The sequence below is a fragment of the Pholis gunnellus genome (assembly GCF_910591455.1).
Source record: "Pholis gunnellus genome assembly, chromosome: 5".
In the NCBI taxonomy this organism is placed as follows: domain Eukaryota; kingdom Metazoa; phylum Chordata; class Actinopteri; order Perciformes; family Pholidae; genus Pholis; species Pholis gunnellus.
This window is the reverse complement of record NC_136531.1, coordinates 19,455,146-19,469,172: the sequence shown is the minus strand read 5'-3', so window position 1 is coordinate 19,469,172 and position 14,027 is coordinate 19,455,146. Positions and strand designations below refer to the sequence as shown.

The 14,027-nt window shown below is 42.7% G+C and overlaps 1 protein-coding gene across 2 annotated transcripts in view; it reads left to right on the top strand.

Moving 5' to 3' along the window:
• Window positions 1-574: 574 nt before the first annotated feature.
• The window catches only part of LOC306695807 (phospholipid-transporting ATPase ABCA1-like), a 37,758-nt gene continuing 24,305 nt past the window's right edge, over window positions 575-14,027 (top strand). For both annotated transcript variants that reach the window (XM_079159171.1, XM_079159170.1), the window contains exons 1-6: window positions 575-687; window positions 4,653-4,761; window positions 6,068-6,161; window positions 7,214-7,355; window positions 7,574-7,692; window positions 12,090-12,211. In XM_079159171.1, coding sequence (XP_079015297.1) covers window positions 4,696-4,761; window positions 6,068-6,161; window positions 7,214-7,355; window positions 7,574-7,692; window positions 12,090-12,211 — 543 coding nt within the window. In that variant the 5' untranslated portion in view covers window positions 575-687; window positions 4,653-4,695. The remainder of the gene's footprint in view (window positions 688-4,652; window positions 4,762-6,067; window positions 6,162-7,213; window positions 7,356-7,573; window positions 7,693-12,089; window positions 12,212-14,027) is intronic.

Sequence of the window (14,027 nt, the reverse complement as noted above, 5' to 3'; positions counted from 1 at the left end):
ATCCATAGTGTTGGATTAGTATTGTTCCGTGTATATTATTATATATTGAAATATATATAATATATTCTTTAACACATAAATCCGTTCAACTAGCCTATATACCATTTTGGTGAATATTTATTTAGATAAATAAATCAACTTTATTGATCCGAAAATGGCCAAACCTAACTACCAAACTATTTTACAAAAATATAAACATATGGTAACATATGTTTTGTTGCAGGGTTGGTTAAATGCAATTAAGTTGTTATAGGTCCATACTGATAAAATATGATAATTGCTGTAGTAGAATAAGTAGTAGTAGTTCTGGTCCAGCCTTAAAGTAGTTAGTAAATTAATATTTCCCATCAACCGTCTTGAGCTTCACAGTACTTGAATGGGTGAGGTGTGGCTGGCTCTTTAAGAAATGTTTTGACTGGGCACGTGCTTGCCTTATATGGGAGCAGCATCAAACGGTGACCGTTAGTTACCTCTAGCTGCCGCTCCGCTCTGCTCCGCATCGAGCGGCGCTATAAAACCCTGGCGGAGGAAAAAAACACAGTTTTGTCAGACACAGAGCAGCGGAGGACCATAACAGTAGAGGAGTGGGTTTCACGTAACTCACCCTTTATAAGTTGTTCTTGACGAAGAAATTCAATTTACGAAAAGAGAGAGAGTGGATTTTAACACCGTTCAGGATCGAGGTTGGTGAGTTTGGAGTTTTTTTGTTTTATCTCGGGGGGGGGGGGGGGGGGTTCTTTGTTGGCTCAACAATGTGTGCCATCGTTTTACAGTTAAAATATAGTCAATTTTCATATCACAATTCCTTCATATGTTGTCAGCTCAATGTTCTGTGTTTGGCTTTGAGTGATTAAACGTCATAAACAAGACGTTGGTGTTGAATGCTGCGTTAATTGCTGATATTTATTAGTGGAATTCTTTGTTTTTCTGTCGTTTTAACGTCGCAAAGTTCAACAACAACTATAATGGGCTCAGTGGACGTTAAACGTTCAAGGCAATGCCGCTGTGTGAGTAAAATGACAAGTGTTTTCTTTGCTGGTTTTTGCTCTTTTTATCCTTAAATCAGTCGGCTCTTCGAGTTCGACTGTGAGATTAGGACCAGCGGCAAGCTCGCGACGGTCAAACACAGGGCTTCCGGTCAGGGTTTTAGAAAATAAAAGCCTCTTCGTGGCAACGTCTTTATTTGATAAAACATATTTATAATAAAGGCTAGAGTGAGAAGTAGAATGCAAGCTTTCATATTCTATCTCAATGCTCTTCAATGTAAAGCCCCAATTATGCTGTACGGGTGCAGAAGGACATATCAGAAGCACTAAATGGCAAGTTTGATCAAGTCACATTTGTTGCAGCATATTACTGAAAGCACATTCACCTGACACGTCGTCTGAATTTGGAAGACTTGACGTTGCTTTGGGTCAGCATCGCGAAACTGAATGACCGACAGTAACCTCATTACAACGGAACAATGAAACACAAGTATTTTAACAAAAGTATAGATTATAAATCAGTCAGTCAGACGCAACATTTACATATTCTGTCATAATGTTGACATCGGGTCGCAGCAACGATGCCCCTTAATGACAGCGACAATTTTAACAGGAGCTTGTTTTTCATGTATGTTTCATGTTTTATGCCCCTTTTTTTAAGATTGTTGTTTTCAGTGTTTGTATTCATGTGCATGCTGCAGTGTTGGTGCAACGTCGACGAACATTTGCTTTGTTTTCATTCAGCAAAAAAAAAAATGCTTCTTTCGTCGTCTTCATTTAATTATTTTTTCCATTTTCAATACTCTGTCAAGTATTTTAAAAGATGATGGAGATGAGAAGAAAAAAAAACATCCTGTGTGAGTGCGATACGACACGTGAGCGAGAAGTGATGGTAAACAAGTATACAAGTGAAGATTCGTACGTGTGCCGCTAGAGGCGCGCGGGCTCTGCACCATTCGTGCTGCTCGACCCTCCGCGGAGTCCGTGTTATCTCTGCATGCGACGTGTTTTCACCACAGTGTTGTCCACAAATCAGACGATTCGCGGAGGGCAGAGTCGTCAAAAAAGTCGGCTCATGCTTCCCGGATAGTGTGCCACAGAAAGCACCAGTAGAATCAAGCTGATCCAAAGCTCGATGGAAATCGGCTCTCTTAATGGGTAAATCACATGTAAACACGATGTTATGTTAGGAGGTCAATCCCCCAAAATGAAGGTGGGAGAATGTAGAGACACAATTTTCTTTCAGTAGTCAAAAGTCAAAAGGGGAAAAAAATTGGGATACAATCAGGAGGAAAGGCGAGGAAGAGAGCATTCACTGCGTGTCAAATGTGACGAAGGTGCAAATTGTTGTTTTCCACCCACACATACAGCAACATGGCAGACCACAATGTGGTGTTCTTTTTTCCCCATCATTAATTTCATGGGATTTGTGCAGTAGTGTATTGGAATAGCCTACAGTCAAAGACAATGTCCACTTCTCCTCTAAAAGCAAAGAAAATGTTCAATTTGTGACTCGGCACAAGCTTGTGCTGTTTGTTTGTGTCTTTTAAGCCCACAGCAATGTTTTTTTTTTTTTTCTAAGGTAGTTTTAAGTTTAATATTGTGCCCTTAGTAAATCACCTGCTTCAAATGGTCAGTGTTGTACTTGTTTGTCTTACATGATGTCCTTTAGGGTGTCTACAGCAGGTATTTTACACTGTTTGACGGCTGTACCATTGAATCAGGTGACTCACAGAGGAAACAGATGTCCTAGTAGATATCGTGCGTGGGTCGCTGTGTTGTTTGTTCATCCCAAAGGTCCTGTTGTCTTTTATTACGACATGTCGTGCATTCCAGTGAATTCACCGAATACAGCCGATTACATACTAATGGTAGATTTCTTTTGCAATATACAGTCGAGTTACCGGTTTAAAAAATATTGTTGACATTTGTGTTGTATTTTGATTTGATACCCACCGCTTTGTCTTTGTGGCAGTTACTTATTAATGCTAGCCGGCACACGTTCTGACAGTGATGTTAGAAATGAGTTTTCACGCTGCAAGTGAAGTCTGCTGGGGACGGGGTTGGATGTCATGATTGCATTAGAGAAGACGGGGTGTAAAACCAGAGACTTCTGGATCAGTGATTTGATTGGGGCAGGATTTCAACCCACAAGCAAATGATCAGCGGAGGGCATCGTGTTTGAACATCAGTGTGTCCTTGACATTGGTGTGCTGTCGTTCCACTCTGTGTCGACCAATCAGCTTCATTCTGTATAAAGGGCATTCAGAAGAACACACAAAATCCCTGTGATCCTTTTTGTTCTGAAGACTTCCAACTGCTCCTCCCAAGCTAGCCATGAAGCTTGAAATATATTGCATGAAATTCTCTTATTTAGATGACATAATCATTTAAGACCGATGCTATATTTTCCTCATGTGCTGTAAAGCTTGGTGACCTTAATAAAGGAGTTACGGGTCTCCGTCTTGAGTGGCTGACCTGATTGCAGCTCTTGGTGGACAAGTGTCTGTCTCAGAAAACAGGATTACAAATTGAACTCCTGATAACTCCATTTGTGGGGCCTCTGGTTTTGACTTGCCAACGAGAGAACAAAGTAATTATTCTCTGAGCAAAAAAAAAAAACACACCAAGGCGCAAAACACATTTAGTGTATTTTGGTCTTCATTCTGGAGTCAAAACCAGTCTGAGCACAAATCCAAGGACTTCTGAATCTGCAAATAGAATAAACAATTCCTCATGAAAAGGTGATTGGGAGGAATGGTGTGCTATTTAGTTGTGTAGCTATGTGTCTTCTAATTCCATTACTTTGAGTAAACCCACTGAGGCTGTTTAATCAGGGTGTTGTTTGAACAATGGGAGGCAGGGACGTTTTCTTGTTAAAAAAAAAAAAAATTACATCAAAATGCACTGAGGAGTTAACCCGTTGAAGATTGTGACGACAAAAGGATTACCGTTAACTTTCACCAGATTTACAAACTGCCCACCACCACCCACTCGTCCTCCGTGCTGAGCTGTAGCTTGACCTTTGGACAGATGAGTCCACATCAAGGGGACCTGAATGTGCGGAGGCTAAACGGCCGTCCTCAGTCATCGGGCGGCTTCATTTGCTGAGTGTTGCTGCATTTCTGGCTGGTCTGCGTTTCAGAACACATCTGTTCAATAGGTGAATCCGTTATCATGCTTGTTTTTCTGTCCGCAGCGATTCTTTGGTTCTGACGGCAATTCACTGTTTTTTTTTAGTCGTAGCAGGTTTTTAGAATATAAGAAGAAGAAGAAGAAGCAGCAGCTGGTTAATGTGTGCTGTGTTCCTGGTTGCTCTTTTTTTCCATCATGATTTTTGTTACATTTATTTTATGAAATGACTTGTTTTTCGTGCGTTATTGTGACACGATCAACAGGACGTCACAGACATATTTGGGGCAGTTGCGTGCATGTGGTTACGGTTTGTTAACGTAAGGACTTTCTGTTCTGCTTTCACATCAGCTCTGTGCATCAATGGATGTGGGATTAACCATGTCTTTCTTCCAAAGGAACAAAGCTGAACTACAGAGTGTTAGCTCGCTGACTGTGTTTAATCTGTGAGCGCAGGTATTGCCTGTAGTACATGTATACGTTTGCAGCGGTTGACCCTCTCTCTCTCTTTTTGTCTTTTTTTGGGGTTCCCAGTGAGGAGCTGGAGCGTGCTCAGTGAGGTTGGGAAGACGTCAACATGTCGTTCTCCACTCAACTGGGTTTACTGCTTTGGAAGAACTTCACTTACCGACGGAGACAGACTGTAAGTAGGAGTGCTTCAAATGACTGACTTATCATAGTCAATGGACTGGATGAGTACAAAGGACACAGTCCATTAATTGATCATTTGTCTTATCTATTGGTTTATATAATGATATATATATATATATATTATATCTTTCTATTCCTTAAGATTATTTCCTAAAACACAGTTTTTCTCTCATCCATGCTATGTTTTTTTTGTTTATTCCATTTGATTAAAGATCCAAAAAGAAAACATGAACATTTTACTCTTAAATTTTCCTTTCAAAAGTCTCAACATCACACACATTATTACGTATTCTCCCAAAATAAGAAAAAGCACCACGGAGGGGCATCTAATCTTTCGTCTGATTTCCCCTGAATGCTTCGTCTCGGTCGCATTTTTAACGGATCGACTTTAGATCAGTGATGATTTCTCCAGTAGAGGCCTGAGTCTTTCCTCATAAATATGCATGTTCCGATTGGTACGCAGCCCACAACAATGGAAGTGATGTAATTCTCCTCCGAGTCACTTGGGCTGAAAAGCATTACAGTTTACTGACGACAGTGAGTCAAGTCAAAGATGTGGAGATGACACATCTCATCACATGTCCGATGCATTGTCCAGTCAATAGTCTTGTGCTGGTTGACAACTCAAAGTTATGTAAATCAAAGTTCACTTCCAGGCTGTGGCATAGACGCCCCTTTATATGTGAGGAAGCTCATTTCGCATACAATTGAGCCAGTCGACCATCGAGCAGAAACTCCTCTTCAAAGTGACTGATGTGGCTGCTCGACGTTGAGTCCAATTGTTTCCAACAAAGGGATACAGTGCGCTTTCTAAGACGGTGTCTTTATTCTCGCCATGCTGGTTGAGGCTGAGAAACAGGCAGCTGAAGTAGAGGGGCCACATGGAACAGATGGACATAGTCCTCTAAACCCTGCAGACCTCTCGCTCTGTCTCCCCTTATTAACCCATATACTTTACCCAGACCCATGGTGGATTACTGTTTACAAAGGACAACAGCTGACAGCCCCCTCCACACACACACACACACACACACACACACACACACACACACACACACACACACACACACACACACACACACACACACACACACACACACACACACACACACACACACACTTCTTTTAAAGCAGCAGAGATGAACTGAAAATACACAAAAACTGCAAAGCACAAAGGACAACTTGTCACTATTTTCGGGGGTGATTAACGCATTTGATTCACAAGTTTTTGTTTCCCAAGCCTTCTCTTATTTCCCTGATAAACGTTTGTCCTCATCCTTTTTGCCTTCCTCTCTTAGATCCAGCTGCTGATTGAGATCATCTGGCCCCTGTTCATCTTCCTCATCCTGATCTCAGTCCGGATACATTATCCTCCCTACGAGCAACATGAATGTAAGCAGACAGGCAGAGAGGAAGGGAGTTACTTGACAGATTTATTTTTGCCACGTATTCACATCTAACACAAGAATTCAGCTTCATTGCTTTTTTGTTGTTGTGATTTTCAGAGTATGTTTTTTGTAACTGCTTCTGATGAGTATTAGTCTGTTATTCAACTGTTCTGATATTTTCTATTTTTAGCCATTATTTATTTGTTGCCTCCCGGTTAGATCAACATGTTAGTCATCCAAGGTTTCCATGTTATTGTCACATAAAGATCGGTTGGATTTGCCAACGTTTGTTTGCACTGTGTAAAGAAGTAATAGGACCTTTAGTTCCAACTTTCAACTCAATAAGCTGGTCAAAAGCACAAACAAAGAAATCCAGTCCGCATTTCAGATGAGTTTTTTCTTCAATTTTGGGAAGTTTCCTGCAACAGTTTTCCCCCAAGAGATATTTATTGCAGTCCCACAGCTATCGTTATGTGTAGTTCATTTCTTCAGATGGGTTTGACGGTCTTCAGTCTGTACATAGTTATGTAATCACTATGAGCTTGCATGTGGATCGTCGTCCACCGAACCGTTTCCCCTATTCCTAACAAAATCATTGATATCAAATGTATCACGTCAGCTTGAACCCAGTTAACCCAGTAAACTCCAACTCCAGACCTCCTTCTCGCCATCTGCCCTTATCTCTTCAGTATAGTAGCTAGTTAACCTCAGCAAATCGTAGCAGTGGCCATAAACGTAGCTGATAAGAGCTGATACAAACAATTGTTAAGATAATGTCTGTGCAGTAAAGGCAGTGGTAGCGACGGCCTACATGTCATAGCTTGCCTTGGTTATAATGAGTTGGAAATCCTGTTATTGTGATTTGACAACTATTAAATAATAAACTACTTTTTCAAGTATAAATATAAAGTTACTGAGACACTTAACGTGGAAGCATTCACCGGATCTGAAAGAGTTCAAAACAATTCCATTTTGACCAGTTTCTGTTTTATTGATATTGAAGTCCAGATATAAAACTAATCGTATAAATTGTATGCTCACCCTTTTCCTTCTCAGGCCATTTCCCTAACAAGGCCATGCCCTCAGCGGGGGCCCTGCCCTGGGTACAAGGCATCATCTGCAACGCCAACAACCCCTGTTTCCGTAACCCTACCCCAGGCGAGAGTCCCGGGGTGGTGGGGAATTTCAACGATTCTATGTGAGTAACATGGCCCGCTTGCTGATTCATAGTTATGCTTTGACTGATACAAAGTATTCAAAGGAAAAATCGTTTTGTGTCACTTTGTATTCATATTATCATTATTAGAACAATAGTTCTAAATCAGTCAGAAGATGTGTTCTTTTAGAAGGCCTGGCATTCTCGAGAGATGTGAAACAGTGTGTCTGATTTCTGCCTCTCTCTTGGAACATCTCCAGAATCTCCCGTCTCTTCACGGACGCCAAGAAGATCCTGCTCTACACGCAGAATGATAAAAGCTATGAGGGCTACAAGGGACTGCTGAGGGCCCTCGGGAATCTGCAGAAGAACACTGCTCGTAAGGACACGCCTTTTTCATTTTTTTTTTTATTATTATAGTTTTTGAATGACACAACTGGTGATCTTCAGTCAACCCGCCCATTCACGTTGACCACCCATTGAAACAGAAGGGAACACTCCCACACAACTGCACATGCAGATAGGATTTCACTGAGTGAGTGACTCACACCTCCAGTTAATTCACACATTGCCTCTGAGCTTCAGCTCGGGGAAATACTTACATTCATGAAAAGATATTTTTTTGTTTCCTAAAGAAGCAAGAAGTAGCTTTTGTCAGGATCTTTAATCTTCAATGATTGTATTTTTAAACCTTTAGTAAAGACAAAGAAGATTGTAGTTTGTTCAGTGGAAGATATTTTCTTCCAACGTCACTGTAACTTTTCAGTGTTCAGATTTAAAAGAGAGAGTGAGGCATGCAACTCAATTAGTACAAAGTGAATGCAGCTTGAATCACTGCACATTAATAAATTGCCCTAAAAACGTATTAGCGACATGTTAAAACTAGATAAAGCGACTTGTCAAGGCCACTTTCACAGCGTAGCAGCTGATACTAGCTGATGCTAGCTCAAAAGTCTTCAGACAAGTGTTCAGAGCTCTAACGCTTCACTTCCTTATCACTGCCTGCCAGCCGGTGGCGGGCCCCTCTCCCAGAAGCCAGTGGGTGTTTCACTTCTCCGTTCTGGTGCAAGAACAGGAAAGGCCGAAAATTGTGCACCACCCAGACAGCCATTACACAATCAGAGCACAGATCTGGTAGGAAAGGTGGAGTTGCTCTGCACTAGAATGTCGCCGCTTCCTGTCAACGAGGAAGCGGTCAGAGACGTGTGTCTGCTGTCAGTTTTACCGACGCATTTAATCACGACCTCGCGTTTCAGTGCTCGGGGTTTTGTAGAAGAAGCTTTTGAAAAAGAAGGAGGGAGGTATTTATAACCATGACCTTGGCTTTTTGGGAGCAGAGAAAGGCCGTCTTTCTAAAATAGCGTGTTGTTGGTGACTCCAGCAAAGCAACCTGAAAGTAGGAAAGGGGGCTGTGTTGAAACTGCACTTATTTTACTTCACACAAACACATTAACGGGAGGCACGCTGGGAGCAATCTCTGTTTTTCAGCCGACCATGTGTACAAAGGCGACCAGGACTAAAATGAAAAACATGTACTGAAAACCCATTAGCTGTATAAAAGTGAGGCTAATAACACAACAAAGGGCTTTACAAGACAGAGTGCACAAACAATAAACAGCTGAATAAGGGAAATGAGTCAGTCTATTAGACCGGTTCGTTCCATTATTGTTGCTACAGCAATATCAGTTAGTTCCCATAAATAAAGGGGTATTAGCTTGGTTCCACATCAGACCCAAATGTAAGTTTAAATTGACCAGAAATTATGCAACGAAGCAAAACCATCAAGGTTCTTGTTGTTTGGGCTTCAGTCTGCTTTACTAGTCCTGAGCTGCACTACGTTATGCAATAGCATAGCATAGCATAGCATAGCATAGTATAGCATAGCATAGTATAGCATGGCCGGGAAAAAGGAGAGAGATCACACATCAGAGCAAAAGAAAAGAAAATCATTTCTATTCACTTTTAATTGTAAAAAATGCTTTCCACACGTTCCTCAGTTTGATTGTGTGGCGTGGGATGTACTCCTGACAGTAATATATCGTCATGTTATCTACTCTGACTCTTTCATTATTTTAACAGCACGTCTGTGCACTCCATCACAATTGATTTTATAAATGCACAGCGTCATGCTCAATCCCATGTTCCCCTCTTGAACCCACGTGAGGCAATGCGCCGACGTAGCGCTGGGACAGTCGTGTGTGTGTGATGCAGGAGAAAGCTGCGGAGGGGACACTACGGGAACAACGGCAGGGATCAAAGAGCCGAGAACAGAGACCCCCTCACGTGTCGCTTAATAATTCAGCCTCTGGCGGGGTCAGAGAATGAGATTTACACTGAAGGGAGAGGGATGAGCCCCCCCCCCTCCATAGGATACCTAGATAAATCACACCGCACATACTCTTTTGACGAGGTCTAATGCAGTCCTGCTTTATGGGACAGTACAGGATGACATGGCAGATAGATGAGAGGAAGAAAATCAACATCGTGCAGCATTTTGGACATTGGAATGGCGTTCTTGATACCAAATAGATAAATGATTTGAGAGATAAAGTTGAGTCTGACTGTCAATGCTGAGCTTTTCGTATGCCACATATCTCTTTCTTATCTTACCACCTGCCTTCTCAAAAGGGAGCCTGAACCCTGATTTGCATAATAGAGGAAAACATCTCTCATTTCTGGCTGGCTCCTTCTTTAAAGGACTCCATTTGATCCAAAGGCTCATTGTGTCTGAGCCTAATCTTTTAAAATGGAGACGGTGCTACCCTTTTTTTTTTTCTTTCTTGAATGTATGAATACATTCATTGGATTCATTCCTCATCACCTTAACCATAAACTTCAGCCCAAAATGTCGCGCTCAAACATTTAGTTTGACCTCATTTCTCCAAACTGACCAGTCTCCCACTTAAATAGCACCTTGTGGAAGTACGACATTTCCTCATTTAGGCTCTGATTCACGCACATGCTCAGACATGCTCGGATGCAACCCAGCAAGCTATTGCTCCTCCAACTGTCTCAAAGCAGCGCTTAACAGCCCACGCATTTTATGGGATGATTCCACTGCTGTCAGAATTCCATCCGTTACTTGTTTTCCTTGATCAGATTGAGGAATGCTACTCTGTGCTTGTTAGCCAAGCTGGGGTAGATTTGGGATAACATGTGGTTCCACGGAGATCGCAGCCTGTTTATGGATCAGTTCGACGAGTGAAGTCACTGCTTTGCTAAGTGTTTTTTTTGTCAAATATGAACCAGATGAGGCACTGTCAGGAGCAAGCACAGACAAGCGTCGATGTGGGGCTCGCCCTTGTATACAGATGACTCCGACATAGGAAAATTAAACCGTGTTTGTTCCTTCTTCTGTTGTTCTACTTCAGAAAAGCGCCCTGTTCTTGATAACTCCGGGTATTTAAACCACTCGGGGCAGTACAAACACACGCACACAGATAAGGCAATGCACGGAAACAGAACATAAACACGCACCGTTGCTGACTGCGCAAAGTACTGCTCGACTTTCCATCCGGTCTGTTCCGTCCTCGAGGGCCTTTTGCATGCATTGCACCATGGGAGCTGGGACTTCCCACTGGGACTCTGATTAGACCGTATTAGCGCTCCCTGGTCGTTCACCCCTGAGAGTTGCACAGGTGCACAATTACACACACATGCACACGGAGAGCGGGGACGGTAAGGATCACACCTCACACCTCCAAACTCAAAAAAGCACACTCTGGTGCACTGCCATGGAGGGAGTACGGGAGTGCCCCCCTCCCCCCCACATATGTGGCCCCCTGAACTCACAGGAACACACTGTTCTCTTTTACTTCCTCCCAGGGGAAGTTCAGGTCAGTAGAAGCAGAGTGTTTCCTGTTTGTGTGCGTGTGTGGGTCATATGATGGCTTTAAAAGAAAGATTTACTGGAGATCAGAGGATGGGCAACCAAGAGGGAGGGGAGGGAGAAGGAAGATGTTTTGAAATAAGCAATCAGCATTTTTTAAAAGAGTGAACAGACTAGAGAAGAGCAGAGCAGAGCAGTACTCTTTCATTCTTTGTAATAAGCATGCCTCTCGATAACCCAGTGCAGTAAAAGAATGCGTGAGCTTCTTTAGAGTGAGAATTAATCACTTTTCAAGTTTGATTCATCAAGCCACGCTCACAGGCTAGTGTGCAGTTACACAACAGATAAAGTGCTGGAGACAGTGCTGTTAAACCGAAAATAAGTGCCCGCAGGCTGCAAGAGCTATTGCTGTTGTCTCCGCATGACTCCTCTTAAGTAGTGTTACTCATAGTTTTGGGCATGTTCTGACACCACTTATTGGTGGAGAGGAGAGGCTGGAGAGGAAGCGGGTAAGGATCGGCTCTGGGTAGAGATAAGTAGGTGAAAGGTGAACATCTACGAAGGAAGAGAGTTGGAGAGAGAGACGTGAAGATTGGGGCTCCGGCATCTGGACCAAAGTTGAACGACCTGTAGTAACCCCGGTGGGCAAAACTCAAAGCTGAGGAGAAGAGAGCAGTGTGTGTGTGTGTGAGAGTGTGCCCACAACCATGCCAGTTTCAGAAATGCGTTGACTTCTCTGGAATGCAGCAAAAGTACAAAAAAACTCTGAACTCTGAGTGCAGTCAGATGACAGTGTGGTTCTGTGCTGGTCGATCAGCGATCATATATATATATATATATATATATATATATATATATATATATCTATATCATATTTATCAAAGAGAGTTTTGTGTCGTAGTTGGCTTTATTGACTCACTGCTTCTATCTATGTGTTTTTTTTCTAGGTTTCAAGCTGAAGGACTTTCTGCAAGACAACGAGACCCTTTCCCACTTCCTGCACCACAACGCCTCTCTTCCTCATCACGCGCTGAAACAGATAGTGGAGGCGGACGTCAATCTGGAGAAGGTAGAAACATTACCATTTCAAATGTTTGACCCCATTGAAACCCTCCTCTCCCGTCCTTCAACGTTTACCCTTCAGTCGATGATGGTATTGCTTTGAGATGGCACAATGTTGAATGCCGATAGCAGACAACAAAACGGTAAATGTGTTGTGTGCGGCCTTTTTGTGTTCGTCCCTTTCACGTGAGAGAATCACGCTCCTCTGGCCACAGTGCACATGCAGAAATCCAATGACCTTGGCTCGACAGCATCTGTTGGGCCACAGGACTCTATCGTGGCACAGCTAAGCCCTTAATACCCACCAATCACTGTGTGTGTGTGTGTGTGTGGGGGGGGGGGGGGGGGGGGGGGTGAAGAGGCTGTGGGGCACCCAAAAGCCCCTCGCTTTTCTGTCTCTCTCTCTTCTTTAAACTTTTGTCCCCCAAAAGAAAAATCTCATTCTTTTTTGGATATCAGTCTATAAGATGAATCATTTTTCTAGTCCCTTTCAAATTTCCTCTTTTTTTTTTTCCTGCGTCCCATATTTCTCTCTCAAGTCTCCTCTTTCTGAGTAATTGTCATCTTTTTGACTCTTAGTTTTATTCCTCTCTTCGCATATTTCGTTTTTCTAGCTGACACGATGATCTACTTCACAACAGCCCCATGCACATGTCAACACACACACACACACACCTCCCTTTCAAATCTAGTTGTATATATCATAAATCTATCACGCACACGCATTGACAGATTCAGCTTCCTGCTGTAGGACCACCTCGACAACAGCGCCCAACCAGCTCCACCACATCATCCCTGCTTTGTAATTGGCGGGCTGGTGTCACATGATTGCTCTTCTCCACTTTTACCCTCCCCCTCCTCTATTTCTCCTCACGTGCAGAGACAGAGGCTCAAAAACAAACTCACGTTACACCATCAGCTTCTCTTCTACCCATCCCGTTCTCCCCGACATCTATTGATCAAAGATGGCTATCCATTAGTCTGTGACGGCCATTAGGAGCATTGTTTAAGGAGGGCGAGTGAAAGGGAATGAAAGCTTATTATCGCTGTGCCCCTGTTATTGTTTGAGACGCATGAGAGCAAACGCATAAATACATGATCATCATAATCTCTTTGGGAAAATATATTTTTTCAGTTCTCTATGAGGCGATTAGTATGATTGCCACTCCTCCAAACTTACTGCTGTAGGCCCTGATGTTTTTCCAATGAAAAGATTACCAGCCGTGTGTGTGTGTGTGTGTGTGTGTGTGTGTACAGTTTGTAGTATGATAGACATGATGGAATAACACTGACTAGTCAAGGACATCTAGATGATAAGTCAGTGTGCTCCCCTCTCACGCTGTTCTCTGTGTCTCACTCACTCACACACACACACACACACACACACACTCAATCTAAACATCTTGACTCTGTTAGAGAAGACAGAGCCTCTGTCCAGTCCGTGAACGCTCTGATGTCCCAGAATAAAAGAACATTCTGTTTCTCCGCCTGCACGTGCGCAGCTCTGCTTCCTCTTACGAGTAATGTGTTAAATCATTTTAAGTTTACATTTCTTGTCAAAGAATCCTTGGCAAGCCCCCGCATTGACATTCAGAACATTTCTTTCCCTCATGGTTGCTCAGCGATATCGTCCTGTGACGTCATTGTTTTGTACACAAGTTTGAGAAACATAACCGTTCTGGACTGATGAATGACGATCTGTAGAGTTGTTGTTTTTTATGCTTGTGGAAGGGAAATCTGAATGATTGACTGGATCACCTCTAATTATTTGTTGGGAGGAGCCTCTGCTTGTTATTGTTTATTGAATTCCTTGTGCCCCTTTT